This window comes from Bos taurus, chromosome 15, assembly GCF_002263795.3.
Source record: "Bos taurus isolate L1 Dominette 01449 registration number 42190680 breed Hereford chromosome 15, ARS-UCD2.0, whole genome shotgun sequence".
NCBI lineage: Eukaryota > Metazoa > Chordata > Mammalia > Artiodactyla > Bovidae > Bos > Bos taurus.
In genome coordinates this window covers 61,882,340-61,900,693 of record NC_037342.1, presented here as the reverse complement: position 1 = coordinate 61,900,693, position 18,354 = coordinate 61,882,340, and the positions used below count along the sequence as shown (strand labels likewise).

General features: G+C 37.1%; 1 protein-coding gene across 6 annotated transcripts in view; it reads left to right on the top strand.

Annotated features, from left to right (window-relative positions):
* Positions 1 to 18,354, top strand: part of DCDC1 (doublecortin domain containing 1) — a 470,261-nt gene that overhangs the window by 244,177 nt on the left and 207,730 nt on the right. For all 6 annotated transcript variants that reach the window (XM_059875151.1, XM_015474817.3, XM_015474816.3 and 3 more), the window contains 3 exons: positions 2,576 to 2,739; positions 5,815 to 5,940; positions 8,497 to 8,602. In XM_059875151.1, coding sequence (XP_059731134.1) covers positions 2,576 to 2,739; positions 5,815 to 5,940; positions 8,497 to 8,602 — 396 coding nt within the window. The remainder of the gene's footprint in view (positions 1 to 2,575; positions 2,740 to 5,814; positions 5,941 to 8,496; positions 8,603 to 18,354) is intronic.

Here is an 18,354-nt window from a genome sequence, read left to right as displayed (position 1 = left end):
TAAAGAGTCTTGTCTTTTTTATTAACCGTCACATCCCTGACTATAGAAATCACCATGATACAAAAGCCTTCCCAGAATTCTGTACTTATAATCCCTCTTTTTCAACATTAGAATAGTTCCCATTTTTATTTGTATAAAAAATTGAAGATGGCATTTATGTTAGATTACACAGGAAGATATTATTCTGTAGATAGCTTTTGTTGGCTAATGGCACACTGAAATTGATCTGTAATTTGCTTCTATATGCAAGATAACTTGGGGGGAAACCTTTATCTAGGGGCATAATAAAGTTCTCTGTGTGGGAGAGCCCTTGTGACACCCAAGGGCAACTGTTCTCTTCATGCACACTTGCCTCAATCACTAGCCTAAGATGTTTCACACTCCTCTCAGGCCCCTGAACAAATTTTTATCCTATAAAGGCCTGGTGATGATAGCTTTAAAGATAAACGGGTGAAGATTATCACAATTTTTGGTCACTATAGCCCAGCCCTCACCAGTGACCTTGAGATGAAAGGCATTGAGGCCTTACCTCCTGTAGGCTGTCGAATGCTCATCTTTGAACACCTAAAATGCAGTGTGTTGCCAAGTTGAGAAAATAGAGATCGTAATGCAACTCCTGTGAAAGTGCATTTGTTAAGTGGTCAGGTGTTCATATCTCTTCTCCACTTCACACTCCTGTTCTATGTGTACTTCTCTCCTGGATCAGGCCTTAAATCTTTCATATCTTGCCCTGTAAAAAAAGATGATGCGTGTAAAGCAGAATCACTGGGATTTAAAAAATGAACAACATTACATGTTTTCTGAAATAATAGCAAAGCCACAAAAATTAAGCTCAAGGGCTGAGACCACACAGAAATAAATGTAAGGGCTTTATAAGTATAATCCATAGATTCCAAAACTTGTTTGTGGTTCCAGTGAAAAAAAAGCAAAACACAGATTTTTATTGTTCTAACGCTTTTACTTATTCTACTCATAAAGAGAATCAGTTCTGTTCAGTGGCTCAGTTGTGTCCAATTCTTTGTGACCCTGTGGACTGCAGCATGCCAGGCTTCCCTGTCTATCACCAACTTCCGGAGCTTGCTCAAACTCATGTCTATTGAGTTGGTGATCATCACTATCTAACATCTCATCCTCTGCCACCCTCTTCTTCTTTTGCCTTCAGTCTCTCCCAGCAACAGGGTATTTTCCAATGAGCAGAGATACTGGTGGTGGTGGTGGTTTAGTCACTCAGTCATGTCCAACTCTTGTGACCCCATGTACTGCAGCCCACCAGGCTCCTCTGTCCATGGGATTTCCCAGGCAAGAATACTAGTGGGTTGCCATTTCCTTCTCCAGGGGGAGATAAGGTTATTTATCCCTAATTCACGCAAAATCTAGAGGCTTTCTATAGATATAGTTGCAGGTCAAAGAAAATATTTTATATTTGGTTAAGAGTTTATAACCAATTGGTTAGGAAAGAAGGGATATATGACAGGCTTTCAACTTTCTCTCCTTTTCTCTGGGCCTCTGCATTTAGCACATCCAAATATACCTTCAGTTCAATGGGAATTAATAGAAGGAGCAAAAAAGATAGCCTGACCAGCAGCCAGGCAAGAAAAGGCTACAACTACATCCGCATCCCTGCCGAGATTATAGAGTAACAAGAAATTGAGAGACACAAGAACTGACAAGGGAGAGAAAAAAAGGAAGCCTGTGACAGAAGGTTGGGGGGAGTAGAGTGATGGATAGTGTGGGGCGCAGCACGGAAGAGAGCAGAGGCCTAAACACTCAAACAAAGGTGACGGGTAATTTTGAAAAATATCTTTTAAAATTCCATGCCCAACACAGTTCAGCTGGATTTACTTTCATTTGAAATATGCCCTCAGTTAGAAATATCTTGATAATCAAGAGATCTCAAATGTAAGACAGAAGCAAACAGACAATGCTATTATTTAAAATATTAAACGATAGCATTTCATATTTCACACTTCAATTACATTATATTTACAACCTGAAAGCACTCATTATTGAAGCCCCTGGCAAGCTTCTGCAGAGCGCTTAATTGATACATCCAGGATGAGGTCTTCCAAATGAAGCAACATAGGCTAAAAGTTGTGTTTATTTTTGCTGTCCTGTCACTGGTGGATGGTTCTGCCGTTGGCTACCTGAGGTTAGCCGGGGACGGGAGACGGCTGACTGTAAAACTTGAACATCCTCTGGAAGGACCCAACAGAGTGTGCAGCTCGGACAAGGAAAGCATAACCCTTATCAGAGAGGACTGTTTCCGTGTGTAGAAGCTAAATGCTCTTTCTGTAGGACTGTCACATCTGCTTTCAGTCCCGGTGCCAAAGGGTCAGAGCTCAATCACAAGCCTGTGGCACCCCCTGCTGGTTAAAAGCCCATGCTCATTTTGTTACTTTACACTGAGCTAAACATCGCTGTGATTTCACACTTCTTTTAACATTCTATATGAATTTAATTACCATTTGTTTGGACTTCCTTTGTTACAGAGGAGAGACAGTTTATTACAGGTGTTCACGTTTTACCTTATTTCTTTTCCTTCTTCATCCCTCCCCACCCACCCCGACCCAACCAGTTACTTCTCAAGATTCATCAAAGACTTCAAGGTTCTTCCATCCACCCACCAGGCCTCAATTTTTCTTCAATCCGGCTTTTTGATGAGCACGGTCAAGAAATTAAGAATCTGCTTTCGCTGAAGAATGAGCAAAAAATTTGGGTCTCTTATGGTAAAGCATACAGGTAGGAGCAAGGTGTTTATTCTCTGTCTGTGCTCAATTTTTCTGTGGCAACCTAATGGGAAAGGAGAGTTGAGAAGCCAGGTAGCACCTTTTATGGGGGGAAAATTATTTTAATTTCCAATAAAATTCCAGGGCTTTTTTTTTTTTTTTATGAGGCAGTATTGTTTGTGGGATATGACATCTCTCTCTCTCCCTCTCTGTCTCTGACTTTCTTTCTTAATGCCTTGTCATAGTTCTTGAAGTCTGCCTGTCAGCACAGCAAGTGGGATTTGTTCATGTCTGAGTAGTCACCTTAATGATAGCAGATGGAAACGCCACAGGGGGCCCAAGCCCATCACACTGTCGTTGTCGCACACTGCCCTGACCTGCTTCCACTCCTCTATTTTTTTGTCCCTTTTTAAAGGAGAAATGTATGGTAATTGAAAAGGATCTTAAGCAAGATTTATGAAGCTGTAGACAACATGATTCCCCACTATCTCTCTCTGTTTTCACAAATAAAGTCTTAACCTTTTAAGCACCAATGACAGGACAGCTAAAGATAAATTGGTAAAGCTTGTAAGCCCTATCCTATCAAAGTTATATTTCTCAAAAGCGCCTTGCATTATTCCACAATAATTACTGGTTATTACTGAGCATTGTGTAAATTTTTGTAGATTGGTAAATTCCTGCATAAAATTATCAGCATTTCTGAGAAAAGAAAAAGGCTGCAGTCTACAGGCATTGATGAGCCGAGCTGTTGTGTGGAATATCTTGGAAATTTATGCATATTTTGACAGGGCACATCCAGATGAACTCTGAAACTGCTTGTCAGGAAACTTAAACACACTTTTTTGCCTACTTTTAATCTTTTTGTTTTGTTTTGTGTTCAGCTCTTTATCTGTAAAACAAAACAGGAGAAATAAGAGAAATAATTTTGCTTGTAGAATGTAATTGAGCATATATTAATTATAAAATAGCATAGAGAAAACTAGGAGCTGATTGGATTTACTATATATTCTAATAATCAAAGTCAAATCTGCTTAGAAATCCATGAGGGTTTTGGGAAACCTTGGTAGAATTAGTTATAGGTAGCATATTGCAAAATCTATTTCATCTGTCTCAGTGGAATAAAATTAAAATACTTAATAGTATCTATACTGTGTAATTTATAAAACTGAAAAATACCTGTAAGGAATGGTGCTTTTCCTATGTAGGCAGATTTCAAAACATAATTACATTGTGAGAATTATATTTACAATGGTAAGAATAGTGATGAATTTTAAAGTGGCAAGAATTCTTGTATAATTTAGGAAGCTCTTCAAATTACAAGAAAAAGCTTTAATAAAATACGTCTCATAATTTCTACTCAAATGTCATTATTAAAGTGAAAGCAATGACTAATTTTGATGTTTTTAATGAGGTTTGCTATTATACAGTATTTTAATATGATCATACACTTGTTCTTGGTTAACTAGATTATATTTATGGAGTAACAAAAATGCTAAGTATCTGAAATATTCTAAAATCAACTGAGAGTCATAGCTGGTAGAATTTATAAATGTGTAATTTGTATATCATTACTATTTTAATAGCATAATATATATGCATATATATTTGATTTTGAATCCAGTGTAAACCACTAGGGAACCATTATAGCATTTTGCTACTACTGAAACTTCCAGATTAATATCAGAAAAGTTATTTCCATCTAGTTTAAAATATATTGAGAAAATGCACAATATGTACTAAGAAAATGATATTCATTTTCAGGGAGTAATTCTAATGTGTCTAATACATGTTGATATGCAAGGTCTGATTACTCATTTGCAGAAGATTTTGGCAATATCTGCTTCTCTTTTGAGTCCTTTAGTTGTTTTCTCTCTTTAGTTGTTTTTACTTGTTTTCTCTCTTTAGGCTCTTTAGTTGTTTTTATTGTGAAAAATGTCCAATACACAGAACACTTGATACAATGAAGATTTATATATATCCTTTACCTAAGTTCATCAATTAAAGACTTTGCCGCATTTCTTTTGCCTCTTTTATATCTCCTTTCTCTCACTTTTGAACAGTTTGGGATTAACTCCAGTCACTAAAGTTTTACTCCTAAATGTTATAGGTCATATAACTAAAGAACAGAAAGTTCTTCTCTGTCCCTGTTATAATATCTAACACAGTCAACAATAATATAATATCATCCAACATGTAATCAAACTACCCAAAATATGCTTTAGAGCTTTTTTGTAATCCAGTATCCAGATAAGCGTCATCTGTTGCATTTATTTTCTTTAGTTCTCTTTAATCTAAAATATTCTCCTATCTTTTGTTTTATTTTTCATGATATTGGTTTTCTTTTTGAAGAGTTCAGACACTTTTCTTGTATAGTGCCTCACATTCTAGACTTGTCTGAGTGTTTTCTCATGATTATATTCAGTTTAAATATTTTTGGAAATACTTTGGAAATACACAGGTGAGGTGAGAGAGCCCTGTGATTCTAAAGGTAAACAGCAGTGTTTGTCACTAATTTCAAAAACAAAATGGCTCACAATTGACATAGTTGCCATTCTTTTTACTTAAGATCTTTTCCCATGATTTTAATTTTTACCTAATTAAATTAACCTAAAGTAATATACCTAATAGTATGTAATATGAAAAATCAAGTCAGCATAGCATTTACTGAGCTTACAAAACATAGCTGTTTGTAGCCAAATACGAAAGTTTAATTTAATTATAGGCTTCAAAGATTATTATGGGTATATTGCATTGTAGTTATACATGAAAAATGAACATTACAAGGCTGACAGTTGATTCTTTTTCTCAACTATATGCTTTGTTTTATTATTGAAATCATTTTTTTAAATGTGCAACATTTGAAACATTTATGTGTTGCAACTATCCTAGGCATATTATAAATCAAACTAAAATGTGCATGTCAGGTATCAGTATAAAATACCAACAATAGGGCTGTATAGTAGGAAATTCACTTATTTCTGGATGTTATTTGACATGGGAATGCACGTTTTATTGACTATTTATACTCAAAGTTTAGAGTTTGTATAATTTTGCAGATATATTTGATTTTTGTTTTTCCATTTTCCAGATCTCCACTGAACCCTGTTTTGGGTTTGACTTTTGACCAGGTGACTGCATTCGCCAGGGGTGGCATTACAGTTGTATATAAAACCTTCTTGGACCCTAATGCCCTTCTGCTACCTGGATGTGACAAGTAAATTAACAAGTTCTTGGTTAAGCAATCTGAATCGCCTAATTCAGTTTTCTCAGAGTGAGAGATTTAAACACTAAAAGATGTTACTTAAATCATCTTAAATAAACAACCATTTATTTTATTGACTTATTTCATGATATCATGAGCTGTTGAAGACTTGCTGTTAAGTTCCCTGGAGTTTTAGAAAACACATGGGATAATGAGCAGAGTATAGTCTCCTGCTTTGCAAAGTTAATGATTTTATTTGAAATGTAAAAACTGTTTGCAGGGGATTTTTTTAGACTAACAATTTTAAATGGAATTATTAAAATAGTAAATAATGAGTTCTTTTACGTGAGTGTTCATATTTAAGCATCTCATTTGATGGTGATAAGTTAGAGATGAAAGCACTATCCTAGAGGCATAGTGCGCAGAAGAGCGGGAGTTAGATCCAGGCACTGGACCCGTATCTACTCGTGATTGTCCATGAGCAGACAGGTATCAATTTCCTATGGGTTAATGATAAAACCCAGCAGCTACTGATTGTTGACCATAGGCCAGGCACGGTTCTATTAATAAATGAATTGGATGAGAGCATATTTAATCTGCAAAATAATTATTTTAATCCTGCTGCTGCTAAGTCGCTTCAGTCGTATCCGACTCTGTGTGACTCCATAGGCATGCATTTCCTTCTCCAATGCATGAAAGTGAAAAGTGAAAGTGAAGTCGCTCAGTCTTGTCTGACTCTAGCGACCCCATGGACTGCAGCCTACCAGGCTCCTCCATCCGTGGGATTTTCCAGGCAAAAGTACTGGAGTGGGGTGCCATTGCTTATTAGGCTATTATTACTCCATTTTTATAGAGGCAGAAACTGAGGCACAGAAGGGCATTTTCCTAGCCACACGACTTGTGCGAGGATTCTAACCCAGGTTGTCTTTCTTAAGAACTGAGATAGATAACCACTACCTAGCACTGCCTAGTAGTACTTTCTATGATGATGGAATCAGAATTTGTGGCCATTGAGCACTTGAAATATGACTAGTGTGACTGAGAAACTGAATTTTAAATTTTGTTAAATTAAACCAATTTTAATTTAAGTAGGCATATGTGGCTTGTGGCTACCATATTGGATACCACGATGCTGACACTATGTTGGATTAGGTGACCTATCTGTAAAGTCCCATCTAACTTTGATATTTTGTAATTTAACCAGTTACAACTTTCTTTAATATAGTGGTGAAAAAGCTGAAATAGAGGACAGATCTAGAGAACCAAAAGCAGTCTGATGAGGTCAGTCAGTCGAGCTAATGTCAACCTATTGCTGCTGCTGCTGCTAAGTCACTTCAGTTGTGTCCGACTCTGTGCAACCCTATAGACGGCAGCCCACCGGGCTCCTCTGTCCCTGGGATTCTCCAGGCAAGAATACTGGAGTGGGTTGCCATTTCCTTCTCCAACAACCTATTGCTAAGTATGTCTAAAAAGACAGACTCTTTGATCTTCTCTATCCCCCAGTGGCTGCCTGCAGTTTCTAGACAAGATTATAATGTTCTGCCTTGTTTTCTTTCTCTTTATGGATAGAAAATAACTCAACACTCTTTATTAAAAGCATTTTCATTTATGAGAAGATTTATTTCATGTGTAATAATCTTTCTCTAAGCTGTTAAATTTGCCTTTCCCTTTGGTTTTTAGCTATGAGTTTAATTTTTAATTTATGTATTGCTTCTTTATTTTACTTCTTCAAGTGCAATGAATACTGCCTTAATGAATGGATTTAAATTAAATCTGATTCCCTAAATATAAAAATGTGAAACTGCCTTTATTGAACATGAACTAGTTTGAAGATAATTTACTTAATTTTTGGATTCCATTTGAACTTTCTTTCTATACTCTGAAATGGATCATTTGAGATCTTAGTCATCATGCCCTTACTTATATTTCTCAGACTATTGAAAGAAAACTACCATCACCATTTCTAGAACTGCTTTTTGTTGAATAGCATGCTGTATGGTATATCTTAACATAGCAGTGTTGAGCCGCAACTTTCTTTAGGGTAAGAATGGACTCACTATTAAAATAAGTAATTTGGCTGAGTTAAGAATGAAGCCAGCCCCTCTAGTTTGTGATTCATCTATGTACTCTCTAGACTGTGCTGCCTTTTAAAAGGCTCTCTTAAAAATACCAAGCTAATATTCTGTATACAAACATTATAAATATAAAAGCATGCTTTATTATTATAGATCAGTATACTTACGATAACTTTAACAATGAAGATGATCTCCACTGTGAGTGATTCTGTAAGATTAAAAATTTTTTGTTTCTTTGTTATGTTAATAATTAACTAGGCATTGGGTCCCCCCAATATCATAAATAATAGCAAGGAAAAAATTTAAAGCCTTCCTTTTCCCAATTATAGCTACCAGGATACTTTATAAATTACTGTTTAGAAAGATTATAGACTATACATTGGTTTTTCTCTCACTAGAAGAGTAAGATGTATAAATTATCATACTAATAGATTAAAGAGTGCTAAAACTCATTTTATTCTAATAAGAACAATTACATATTTTGTTTTCTTAGTTGGGACATTTGTGAGGGATTTCCAATTAACTTCAGTGGCACCAGTCAACAGGTACCTGATCAATTTGAAAAGGTGGACATGGAGAACAGTTTCCTACAGAACAAGGTCAGAATTATTTGTTGTTCTTGATAAGAATATTTTATGTATTGGACACTCAGTCAGTACGTGGTGACTGGGTAGATATTTGTGAAATTTTGGAAAACTGTAAATTATTTTACAAATGTTAGGGGCAAGTATTATGCTCTGCGTGCATGCATGTGAAGTCGCTTCAGTCCTGTCTGAATCTTTGAGACCCCATGGACTGTAGCCCACCAGGCTCCTCTGTCCATGGGATTCTCCAGGCAAGATTACTGGAATGGGAGGCCATGCCCTCCTCCAGGGGATCTTCCCAACCCAGGGATTGAACCTGTGTCTCTTATGTTCTTCTGCATTGGCAGGCAGGTTCTTTATTTACCACTAGTGCCACCCCATTACTTAAGCACTTTGAAACTGAACCAATATTGAGAAGGGTTAGAGGAAGGGGTAAGGTGGGAGTTTGACATCGACATGTATACACTGCTATATTTAAAATAAGTGACCAACAAAGACATACTGTATAGTACAGGGAACTCTGCTCAATGTTCTGTAATAACCTGAATGGGAAAAGAATTTGAAAAAGAACAGGAAGAAAAAAAAAACTGTACCAATATATATCATTTCTACCTAAGAAATATTCTACTTGTATTACATCATTTAAGTATAATTGTTCAGCATATTTTCTTTATACCAACTACATTAATAAGTTGCATTTGTTTAAGAAATTCTTTAAGATGGCTCATATCTTTATACTCTAGAATCTGATCTATATTTTCTATGGGTCAATGTATATAAGTAGCACAAGTTCTTCAGAAAGCTGTACTTATAACACAATCCAGAAGGTCTCTTCATTAATTTACTTTAGAAATTTATCTTTCAGTAAAGAATTTTTTCTGCCTGTGAGCTATGAAACACATTTTATAATTATTTGTAATTAATTATTATTAATTACTCCTGTCTCTAAAGAAGGAGTAACTCTTTTCTTTTTCTCAGTTGGTTGAGTTACGTAGGGTTGTTCATTTCAGCTGCATACTGCTGCTGCTGCTAAGTCGCTCCAGTCGTGTCCGACTCTGTGCGACCCCATAGACGGCAGCCCAGCAGGCTCCCCCGTCCCTGGGATTCTCCAGGCAAGAACACTGGAGTGGGTTGCCATTTCCTTCTCCAATGCATGAAAGTGAAAAGTGAAAGTGAAGTTGCTCAGTCGTGTCCAACTCTTAGCGACCCTATGGACTGCAGCCTACCAGGCTCCTCTGCCCATGGGATTTTCCAGGCAAGAGTACTGGAGTGGGTTGCCATTGAATTCGTGAAATCAAAACCAAAAAGTACCCACAGAGACAGAGACGCTCAGAGAAAGCAGGGCTTCTTGTTAACTAGTTTGGGCCCTTTCTTTGTGAGAGATAATGCAAAAGACACATTGTCCCAACCTGCTGTTTTTCAATTTCTCCATGTTGCTCATTCAGTCTTTTATGTCAAAATTTATACCAAAAACGTTAGTTGTTTCAAGGTATATGTGAAGCTAAATTGTATAATTGTAAAGCTAGAGTAAAATAAACAATTATTTCTAGTCCTGTTTCTGAGCAAATTTAGAAAATAAATATAAGTTGAATGGTGTCCTAAGAATTAATGCATTTTGTATTTTATATTCAGTGACATTAAGGTTTATTTGCCATAGTTCTCTGATCCTGTTGGCATTCTTTTTTAGCTTTTTTTTTTTTTTTTGCTGTAGCTTTATTTTCTCAAAAACTTATATACCTAACCATTGCCTATTATTCATATCATCATCTGGCCTTCATTGATCTCCATGATTCATCTCCAGTCTTCCCCCACTTTGTCTTTTCAATCCTCTCCGTTTCTTGATCTTTGTGTACCTGACCGTACAGTCGGAGCTAATAAACGGAGTCCCCTACATGATTTACACTTCGGTTTACTTGTGCCATTCCATGTGTTGTTCTTTGCTAGGATACAATCCCTCCATTACTATTTACTTTTTAAGGCTTTCTTCAATTTCTTCTTTATCCATGAAGCCTTCTCAGATCCTCCAGAGAAATTTAACTTCAAGTTATATTTTGTGACCCCAGAACTCCTTTTCACACTTTGAAAATTGTTCTTAGAGTTTGTGTTTTGGTAAAGGCACTTGCTTTTGTGTCTTTCTCTTCCACTAAACTGATAATTCTTTGGATACAGATTTTATGTCTTACTCATCTATGCGTTCATGAGTGCTGGAACAAAGTCTTGGATATAGAGCAGGTACACAATACGTTTTCATGAATGATTTTTTAAATTTAGCCATAATCTCTTTTAAGGCTCACTATTCTCTAATATGTTCTTTGTGTGTTAGCCAAGCTAAATTGTTCATTTGTTGTTTTCTGAGTCCATGATTTCTGTTATTATGCCCACATGAATCCCTCTGCCTAGAATTCAACCTTTCTTTCTTTGTCACCACCCCCCACCTTCTCTGACACCCTTATGCCATATCCTAGCATGGTACTGGCATATAGTTGGCATTCAACTAATGCTTATTGAAATCCTGCCCATCATTCTAGCCTTATCTGATTTGTGCCTGCTTCATAAAATCTTTCTTTACCGCAACCCCACCCCCAAACCAGACATGATGTTTCTGACCTTGATACCCCTGTTGCATCCATTCTATACCCTTTATAATGACACTGACTCTGTTCTGTTCCTCTTGCAACATTTTTTGATGATTTGAAGTCAATCATTGTTCCAAGTTTGGGCATATTTTAGCTCACATTAGAGTAGAACAAAATGGTAGATTATTGGTATCATATCATAAAGGATCTTCATTCAAATGGATGTTGTTCTGTAGAAAATACAGAGCCATTGGAAACATTCAAGCAGAGGCAGATGTGATTTGATCCTGTGTTAGGAAGATATCTTGGGAGATCTTTATCTTATCCTCCTACCCCTGCCTTGCAGATTAGAAATTTTTAGAACCAAAGAGCATTCGGATCATTCTTGTCTCTGCTATAGTATCTAGGTGCTCAGAGTTAGCTGAGTGGAACTGATTTCTCTAGTTAATTAACTCATTCAATAGAAACCAGGTCAAACCTGAGGGGGAAAAAAAGGATAGTGAAGAGGAAATGTCAGAGGAAAAGAACTAGAAAGGCCTCTCTCTTTGATTTTAAACCCAAGTAGAACTTTGAAAGAAAACTATATTTTGTAATGTTGAAAAATGACAGAATAAAAACCAATAGTTATTTTATCACTATTAATTTGTTCTAATGATTTAGTGAAAGTGAGAAAAGACCTCATCCTGCAAGTTTGTACACTACTGTATTTTTAGAAGAAGAAATTGGTTTTGAATAAAATTTCACCTCAGTCAAAATAGTGATAAACTGGATAGTAAAGAGACACTTTCAAAGAAAGTTTCCCTTAGCTGTGAAACCTTTGAAATCCTTTCAGAAAAATGTCTCCAGTTGTATACAGAGGTGATCAGTGCATTGGAAATAGCAATTTAATAACTTGAAAAGGAGCACTTTTAAGAGAGATTCAGGCAGAGGTCATGGGTATCTAGAGGGCATTTTATTGTAGAATCTTGATGCTCATCACAGTAAAGGAGGACACTAAGAGGATTACAACAGGGATAGAGAGGAGGGAGGCAAAAGCCGATACTCTTGCTGCATACGTTTTCAAATTGGCTTGAGATAGAGGTATCAGTGCCCAACCCCGACTGTTCTTTTAAATCTCGTATTGACAAGTAAAACCTTTCCTACAGAGAAAAATTTGGAACATGTAATCCCTATTAGTAATGTGGAAGGCAGATATAATGCTGACAATTACAACCTGTTGCTCTTTTATCCATTTCAAAAAAAGATTTGAAATCTACTACACATGGAGAATTCCGGTGAAAACATCTTTCAACAGTTCTATTGTTACTTAAGTTGGCAACACTTTTTGATTGCACTAGTTTAAGGGCAATATACTTATATGTTTCCATGAAATGGATGAGATACAAACTTCATGGTAGTTAATAAAAAAAATATTCCTGAGAAGAATAGCTTATTTATGGGAAAACATAGCAGAAAAATACACTCCAGCATTTGGCAGGTCTTATATTCTGTCAGTGGAGAAGGAAATGGCAACCCACTCCAGTGTTCTTGCCTGGAGAATCCCAGGGATGGGGGAGCCTGGTGGGCCGCCATCTATGGGGTTGCACAGAGTCGGACACGACTGAAACGACTTAGCAGCAGCAGCATATTCTGTCAAAAAGACAAGGAAACTGATTTTGATCCTAGCCTTTTGGTATGATCAGACATCAGCAGAACATTAGAAACAATTACTAGTATAGAAACAGTAAGCAAAACACCAAGTTATGATTTTAGAATTATGGCATGTTGATTATAAGTTTACTTGTAAATTCAACAATCATGGATGCCAGAAGAATATATTATTCTATATGTCAAAAAAGAGGCTAGGAAAAGGTAGACAATTCTTTACTGTCCTATTTCTTTGGAGAGCAAGTCATCAAGAAATAATATTTTCTCAGATAATTTATACTGGAGAAAATGCAATTTTTAATCTCAATTTTGAATTTATTGCCCTTAGAATGGGATACTGGACTTTTAATGAAATTCCAAATCCCTTCCTTATTTTTAGACCTATAGCTGGAATCTATTGAGGACTGCACACCTAAATACCAGATATTTTGGTTGTTCAGTTTCATAATTATGTTGTTGTTCCATTGTTCAGTCATGTCCAACTCTTTACAACCCCATGGACTGCAGCAAGCCAGGCTTCCCTGTCTTTTACTATGTCCTGGAGTTTGCTCAAACTCATGTTCATTGAGTCGATGATGCTATCCAACCATCTCATCCTCTGTCACCCCCTTCTCCTCCTGCCTTCAATCTTTCCCAGCAACAGGGTCTTTTCAGATGAGTTGGCTCTTCACATCAGGTGGCCAAAGTACTGGAGCTTCAGCTTCAGCATCAGTCCTTCCAGTGTATACTCAACGCTGATTTCCTTTAAGATTGACTGGTTTAATCTCCTTGCAGTCTAAGGGACTCTCAAGAGTCTTCTCCAATACCACAGCATAATTATGAGCTCACTAATATTTCTGCTTTTCAGTTTTTCTAGTTCTTGGTCTTAGAGGTAGGTGGATTGATCAGTTTATAGATTTAGAGAATGAAAACAATAAGTATGAATATCAAGGGGATGAGGAAAGAGATTTTAGAACATTTTTTGTAGGTGTGATTTTAATTTGTATAGTAAATTATTTAATGTTAAAGTGTTAGTCACTCAGTCATGTCCAACTCTGCAACTCCTTGGACTGTAGCCTGCTAGGATTCTCTGTCCATGCGATTGTCCTGGTAAGAATACTGGAGTGGGTTGCTGTTTCCTCCTCCAGGGGATCTTCCCAACCCAGGAATCAAACCCAGGTCTCCTGCATTGCAGGCAGATTCTTTACCATCTGAGCCCCCAACTTGGTCCTAAAATAACTATCAAAAGGAAAAATCTTATAAAATTCTATCTAGAATAAAAATATTTTTAGAATGAAGGTTGTGGCCTATGAGCTCCCTTTTTCACAAAAAATTTCATCGTCTTACACTTGTTCCTCAGTAGATCTGCAGGAAGAGACCTTATTACTTTGAAATTGCACAGGAATTTTGAAGTGTACTCCACTTTCATTGGTAGTTTGGGGAAAGAAAATTAAACAAGAAATTTTAACTGGCCCAGTACATATATGCCTCATTTTTTATCACTGGCATCATCTGTATCAGCACAGTTTATTCAGAAAAGCAAAATCATAATGGTCACTTAAGGGAAGCTATGTTTGTAGGTATTCAAAAGAATAAAAGAAAATTTCTTTTTTTTTTGATTCTCAACAAGACTTTAAAAGGTTTTCTAATTACACATGTTATGGTATATATTTGGAGACCTGTGTCAGCATCAGTGCTATTATACACATGCTCACGCATGCACTTGTGCACATGTACACACTCACACACACACACACATAAGAGACACATATGGCATATTATGTTGTAGGTTGTCAGAGCACTTTCTGAATTTCAAAATCTGTCTCCCCCACCTTCCTAAACATTTCGTCTAAAGCTAAGCTATCAGATTAAATTAAAAAGAAGAAAGTAGGTGACGTCATGAAGAGAATTTAATGCCCATTGTCAATTTTAAGTGTATTAGAACCCCGAATTGGCAGGACTTTTTTTTTTAATAACATTAAATGAAGCTGAGTTAGTGGGCCTGGCTCTGTCTGGTCTATGTAGAATCACTTGGGAACCGTCCAGCAAAATATCTCTTAGAGAACAGCATGGTGTTAATACTGGGTGCCAACCCAAGACAGACACAAAGGACCCCTTCGCTCTTCACCAATAAACCAACTGCTAAAAGATTAAACCATGTTGTGCAGATAACAAGAATTTAGGCACTGGCAGCAGGTGCTGTACAAAGAAGCAGTTGGCAGTACCGTTCTTCTGTCTGACTAATTCCAGTCAAAACAATCTTCTTCCCAGTTGCAAAGGAGAGTTCTGAGTGTGATGGCAACTTGGAGTTAGGAGGTTGACTAAGCGTGCTACTTTAAATGCTGAGTCCTGTGGGGAGTGGATTAGTAGAACATAGTTTATCAATGTTCAGAAACTGTGATAAATTCCCATCTAGAAGCCAGTCACTACTGGCTAACTGGGGAATAAATCGTCAAAGAACTCTAAGTCAAATCTGCTTGTGTGATGGGGTTACTGTATTTTTAAATTTTTATTTTCATGTATATGAGTCATATGACATTTTCGTCCATCATAGAATAATTATCAAATATATTAGTCATACCCTTTTGTTATTGCCTGTTCACACTTGTAAAACATCACCTTTTAAATTATCATTTAACTTTTGTTTTTTAAAAAAACATTTGCTACTCAAAATCTAGTGTTAGCAAAGAGTTAGACATTTCAATATTAGAAAATTATTTAAATTGTTACTGAAGCAATATTATTTACTAAGTTTAAAGCATAAGTTGATATATTCTCATAATCCCATACAAATAAATATTAGTACTTAAAGTTAGCATGCTTTTTCAGGGAAAGTGATTATATAGATATTAGGTAAAGTTTATTAAATATGAAGGAGAATGAGAAAAGGCAAAGGAGAAAAGGAAAGATCTGCATCTGAATGCAGAATTCCAAAGAATAGAAAGAAGAGATAAGAAAGCCTTCCTAAGTGAACAATGCAAAGAAATAGAGGAAAACAATAGAATGGGAAAGACTAGAGATCTCTTCAAGAAAATAGAGATACCAAGGGAACATTTCATGGAAAGATGGGCACAAAAAAGGACAGAAATGATATGGACCTAACAGAAGCAGAAGATATTAAGAAGAGGTGGCAAGAATACACAGAAGAACTATACAAAAAAGATCTTCATGACCCAGATAACCACGACGGTGTGATCACTCACCTAGAGCCAGACATCCTGGAGTCTGAAGTCAAGTGGGCCTTAGGAATCACTACAAACAAAGCTAGTGGAGGTGATGGAATTCCAGTTGAGCTATTTCAGATCCTAAAAGATGATGCTGTGGAAGTACTGCACTCAATATGCCAGAAATTTTGGAAAACTCAGCAGTGGCCACAGGACTGGAAAAAGTCAGTTTTCATTCCAATCCCAAAGAAAGGCAAGGCCAAAGAATGTTCAAACTGCCACACAATTGCACTCATCTCACACGCTAGCAAAGTAATGCTAAATATTCTCCAAGCTATGCTTCAACAGTACGTGAACCAAGAACTTCCAGATGTTCAAGCTGGTTTTAGAAAAGGCAGAGGAACCAGAGATCAAATTGCCGACATCCACTGGATCATAGGAAAAGTAAGAGAATGCCAGAAAAATATCTACTTCTGCTTCATTGACTACACTAAAGCATTTGACTGTGTGGATCACAACAAACTGTGGGAAATTCTTAGAGTTGGGAATACTAGATCACCTTATCTGCCTCCTGAGAAATCTGTATGCAGGTCAAGAAGCAACAGTTAGAATAAGATATGGAACATGGAACAACGGACTGGTTCAAAATTGGTAAAAGAGTACGTCAAGGCTGTATATTGTCAGACTGGATGAAGCACAAGCTGGAATCAAGATTGTTGGGAAAAACATCAGTAAGCTCAGATATGCAGATGACACCACCCTTATGGCAGGAAGTAAAGAGGAAATAAAGAGCTTCTAAGAGTGAAAGAGGAGAATGAAAAAGCTGGTTTAAAACTCAACATTCGAAAAACTAAGATCATTGCCTTTGGTCCCATCACTTCATGGCAAATAGATAGGGAAACAAACTTTATTTTCTTGGGATCCAAAATCACTGCAGATGGTGACTCAGCCATGTAATTAAAAGATGCTTGCTCCTTGGAAGAAAAGCTATGACTAACCTAGACAGCATATTAAAAAGCAGAGACATGCTGTAGTGGTGTTTTTCTTTCTGGCTTACTTCACTCTGTATAATAGGCTCCAGTTTCATCTACCTCATTAGAACTGATTCAAATGTATTCTTTTTAATGTCCAGGTTCGATGCACGATACTGGATGCTTGGGGCTGGTGCACTGGGATGACCCAGAGGGATGGTACGGGGAGGGAGGAGGGAGGAGGGTTCAGGATGGGGAACACGTGTATACCTGTGGCAGATTTATGTTGATATATGACAAAACCAATACAATATTGTAGAGTTAAAAAATAAAATAAAAATAAATAAATAACAACAACAACAACAAAAAAGCAGAGACATAACTTTGCTGACAAAGGTCCATATAATCAAAGCTATGGTTTTTCCAGTAGTCATGTATGGATATGAGAGTTGGACCATGAAGAAGATTGAGCACCAAAGAATTGATGTTTTTGAACTGTGGTGTTGGAGAAGACTCCTGAGAGTTTTTTGGACTGCAAGGAGATCAGACCAGTCAATCCTAAAGAAAATCAGTCCTGAATATTCATTGAATGGGCTAACGCTGAAGCTGAAGCTCCAGTACTTTGGCCACCCGATGCGATGAACTGACTCATCGGAAAAGACCCTGATGCTGGGAAAGATTGAAGGCAGGAGGAGAAGGGGACAACAGAGGATGAGATGGTTGCATGGCATCAGTGACTCAATGGACATGAGTTTGAGCAAGCTCCGGGAGATGGTGAAAGACAGGAAAACCTGGCGTGCTGCAGTCTGTGGGATCGCACAGAGACAAACAGGACTGAGTGACTGAACAACAGCAGCAACAAATATGAAGAAGTAGAATTGTGACAGATGACATGAATGACTGTTCATTTAAACTGATAATCAAGTCTAAGTGAGAAATGTTAGAAGGTGCACAATACTTTTGGTGTTTGTCATCTTATAAACACATGGGACACAGAGGCAGTGTCTCCCCAGTTGACCCTCTCCCATCTGTTCCGGCAACAGTCACTGAAATCTCAACATGCTAATCACTTCCGTCGTGTTTGTCTCTTTTCGACTCCATGGACTGTAGCCCACCAGGCTTCCATGTCCATGGGATTCTCTAGGCAAAAATACTGGAGTGGATTGCCACTTCCTTCTGCAGGGATCTTCCCAAGCCAGGAATCTAATCCACATCTCTTACGTCTCCTGCATTGGCAGGCGGGTTCTTTATCACTAGTGCTGCTCCTATCCCTTAATTCTTAAGAAGTTGCACAAACTCTCAACTGTTCTTGCCTTTGATCTCTCCTTATTGCAATCCATTATGTTTGCATTTGCCAGATCAACCTTTGTAAAATCTTCTGTTATAGTCACTCCTCCTAGAAAACCCCACTGACAGCTAGTTCCATAGCA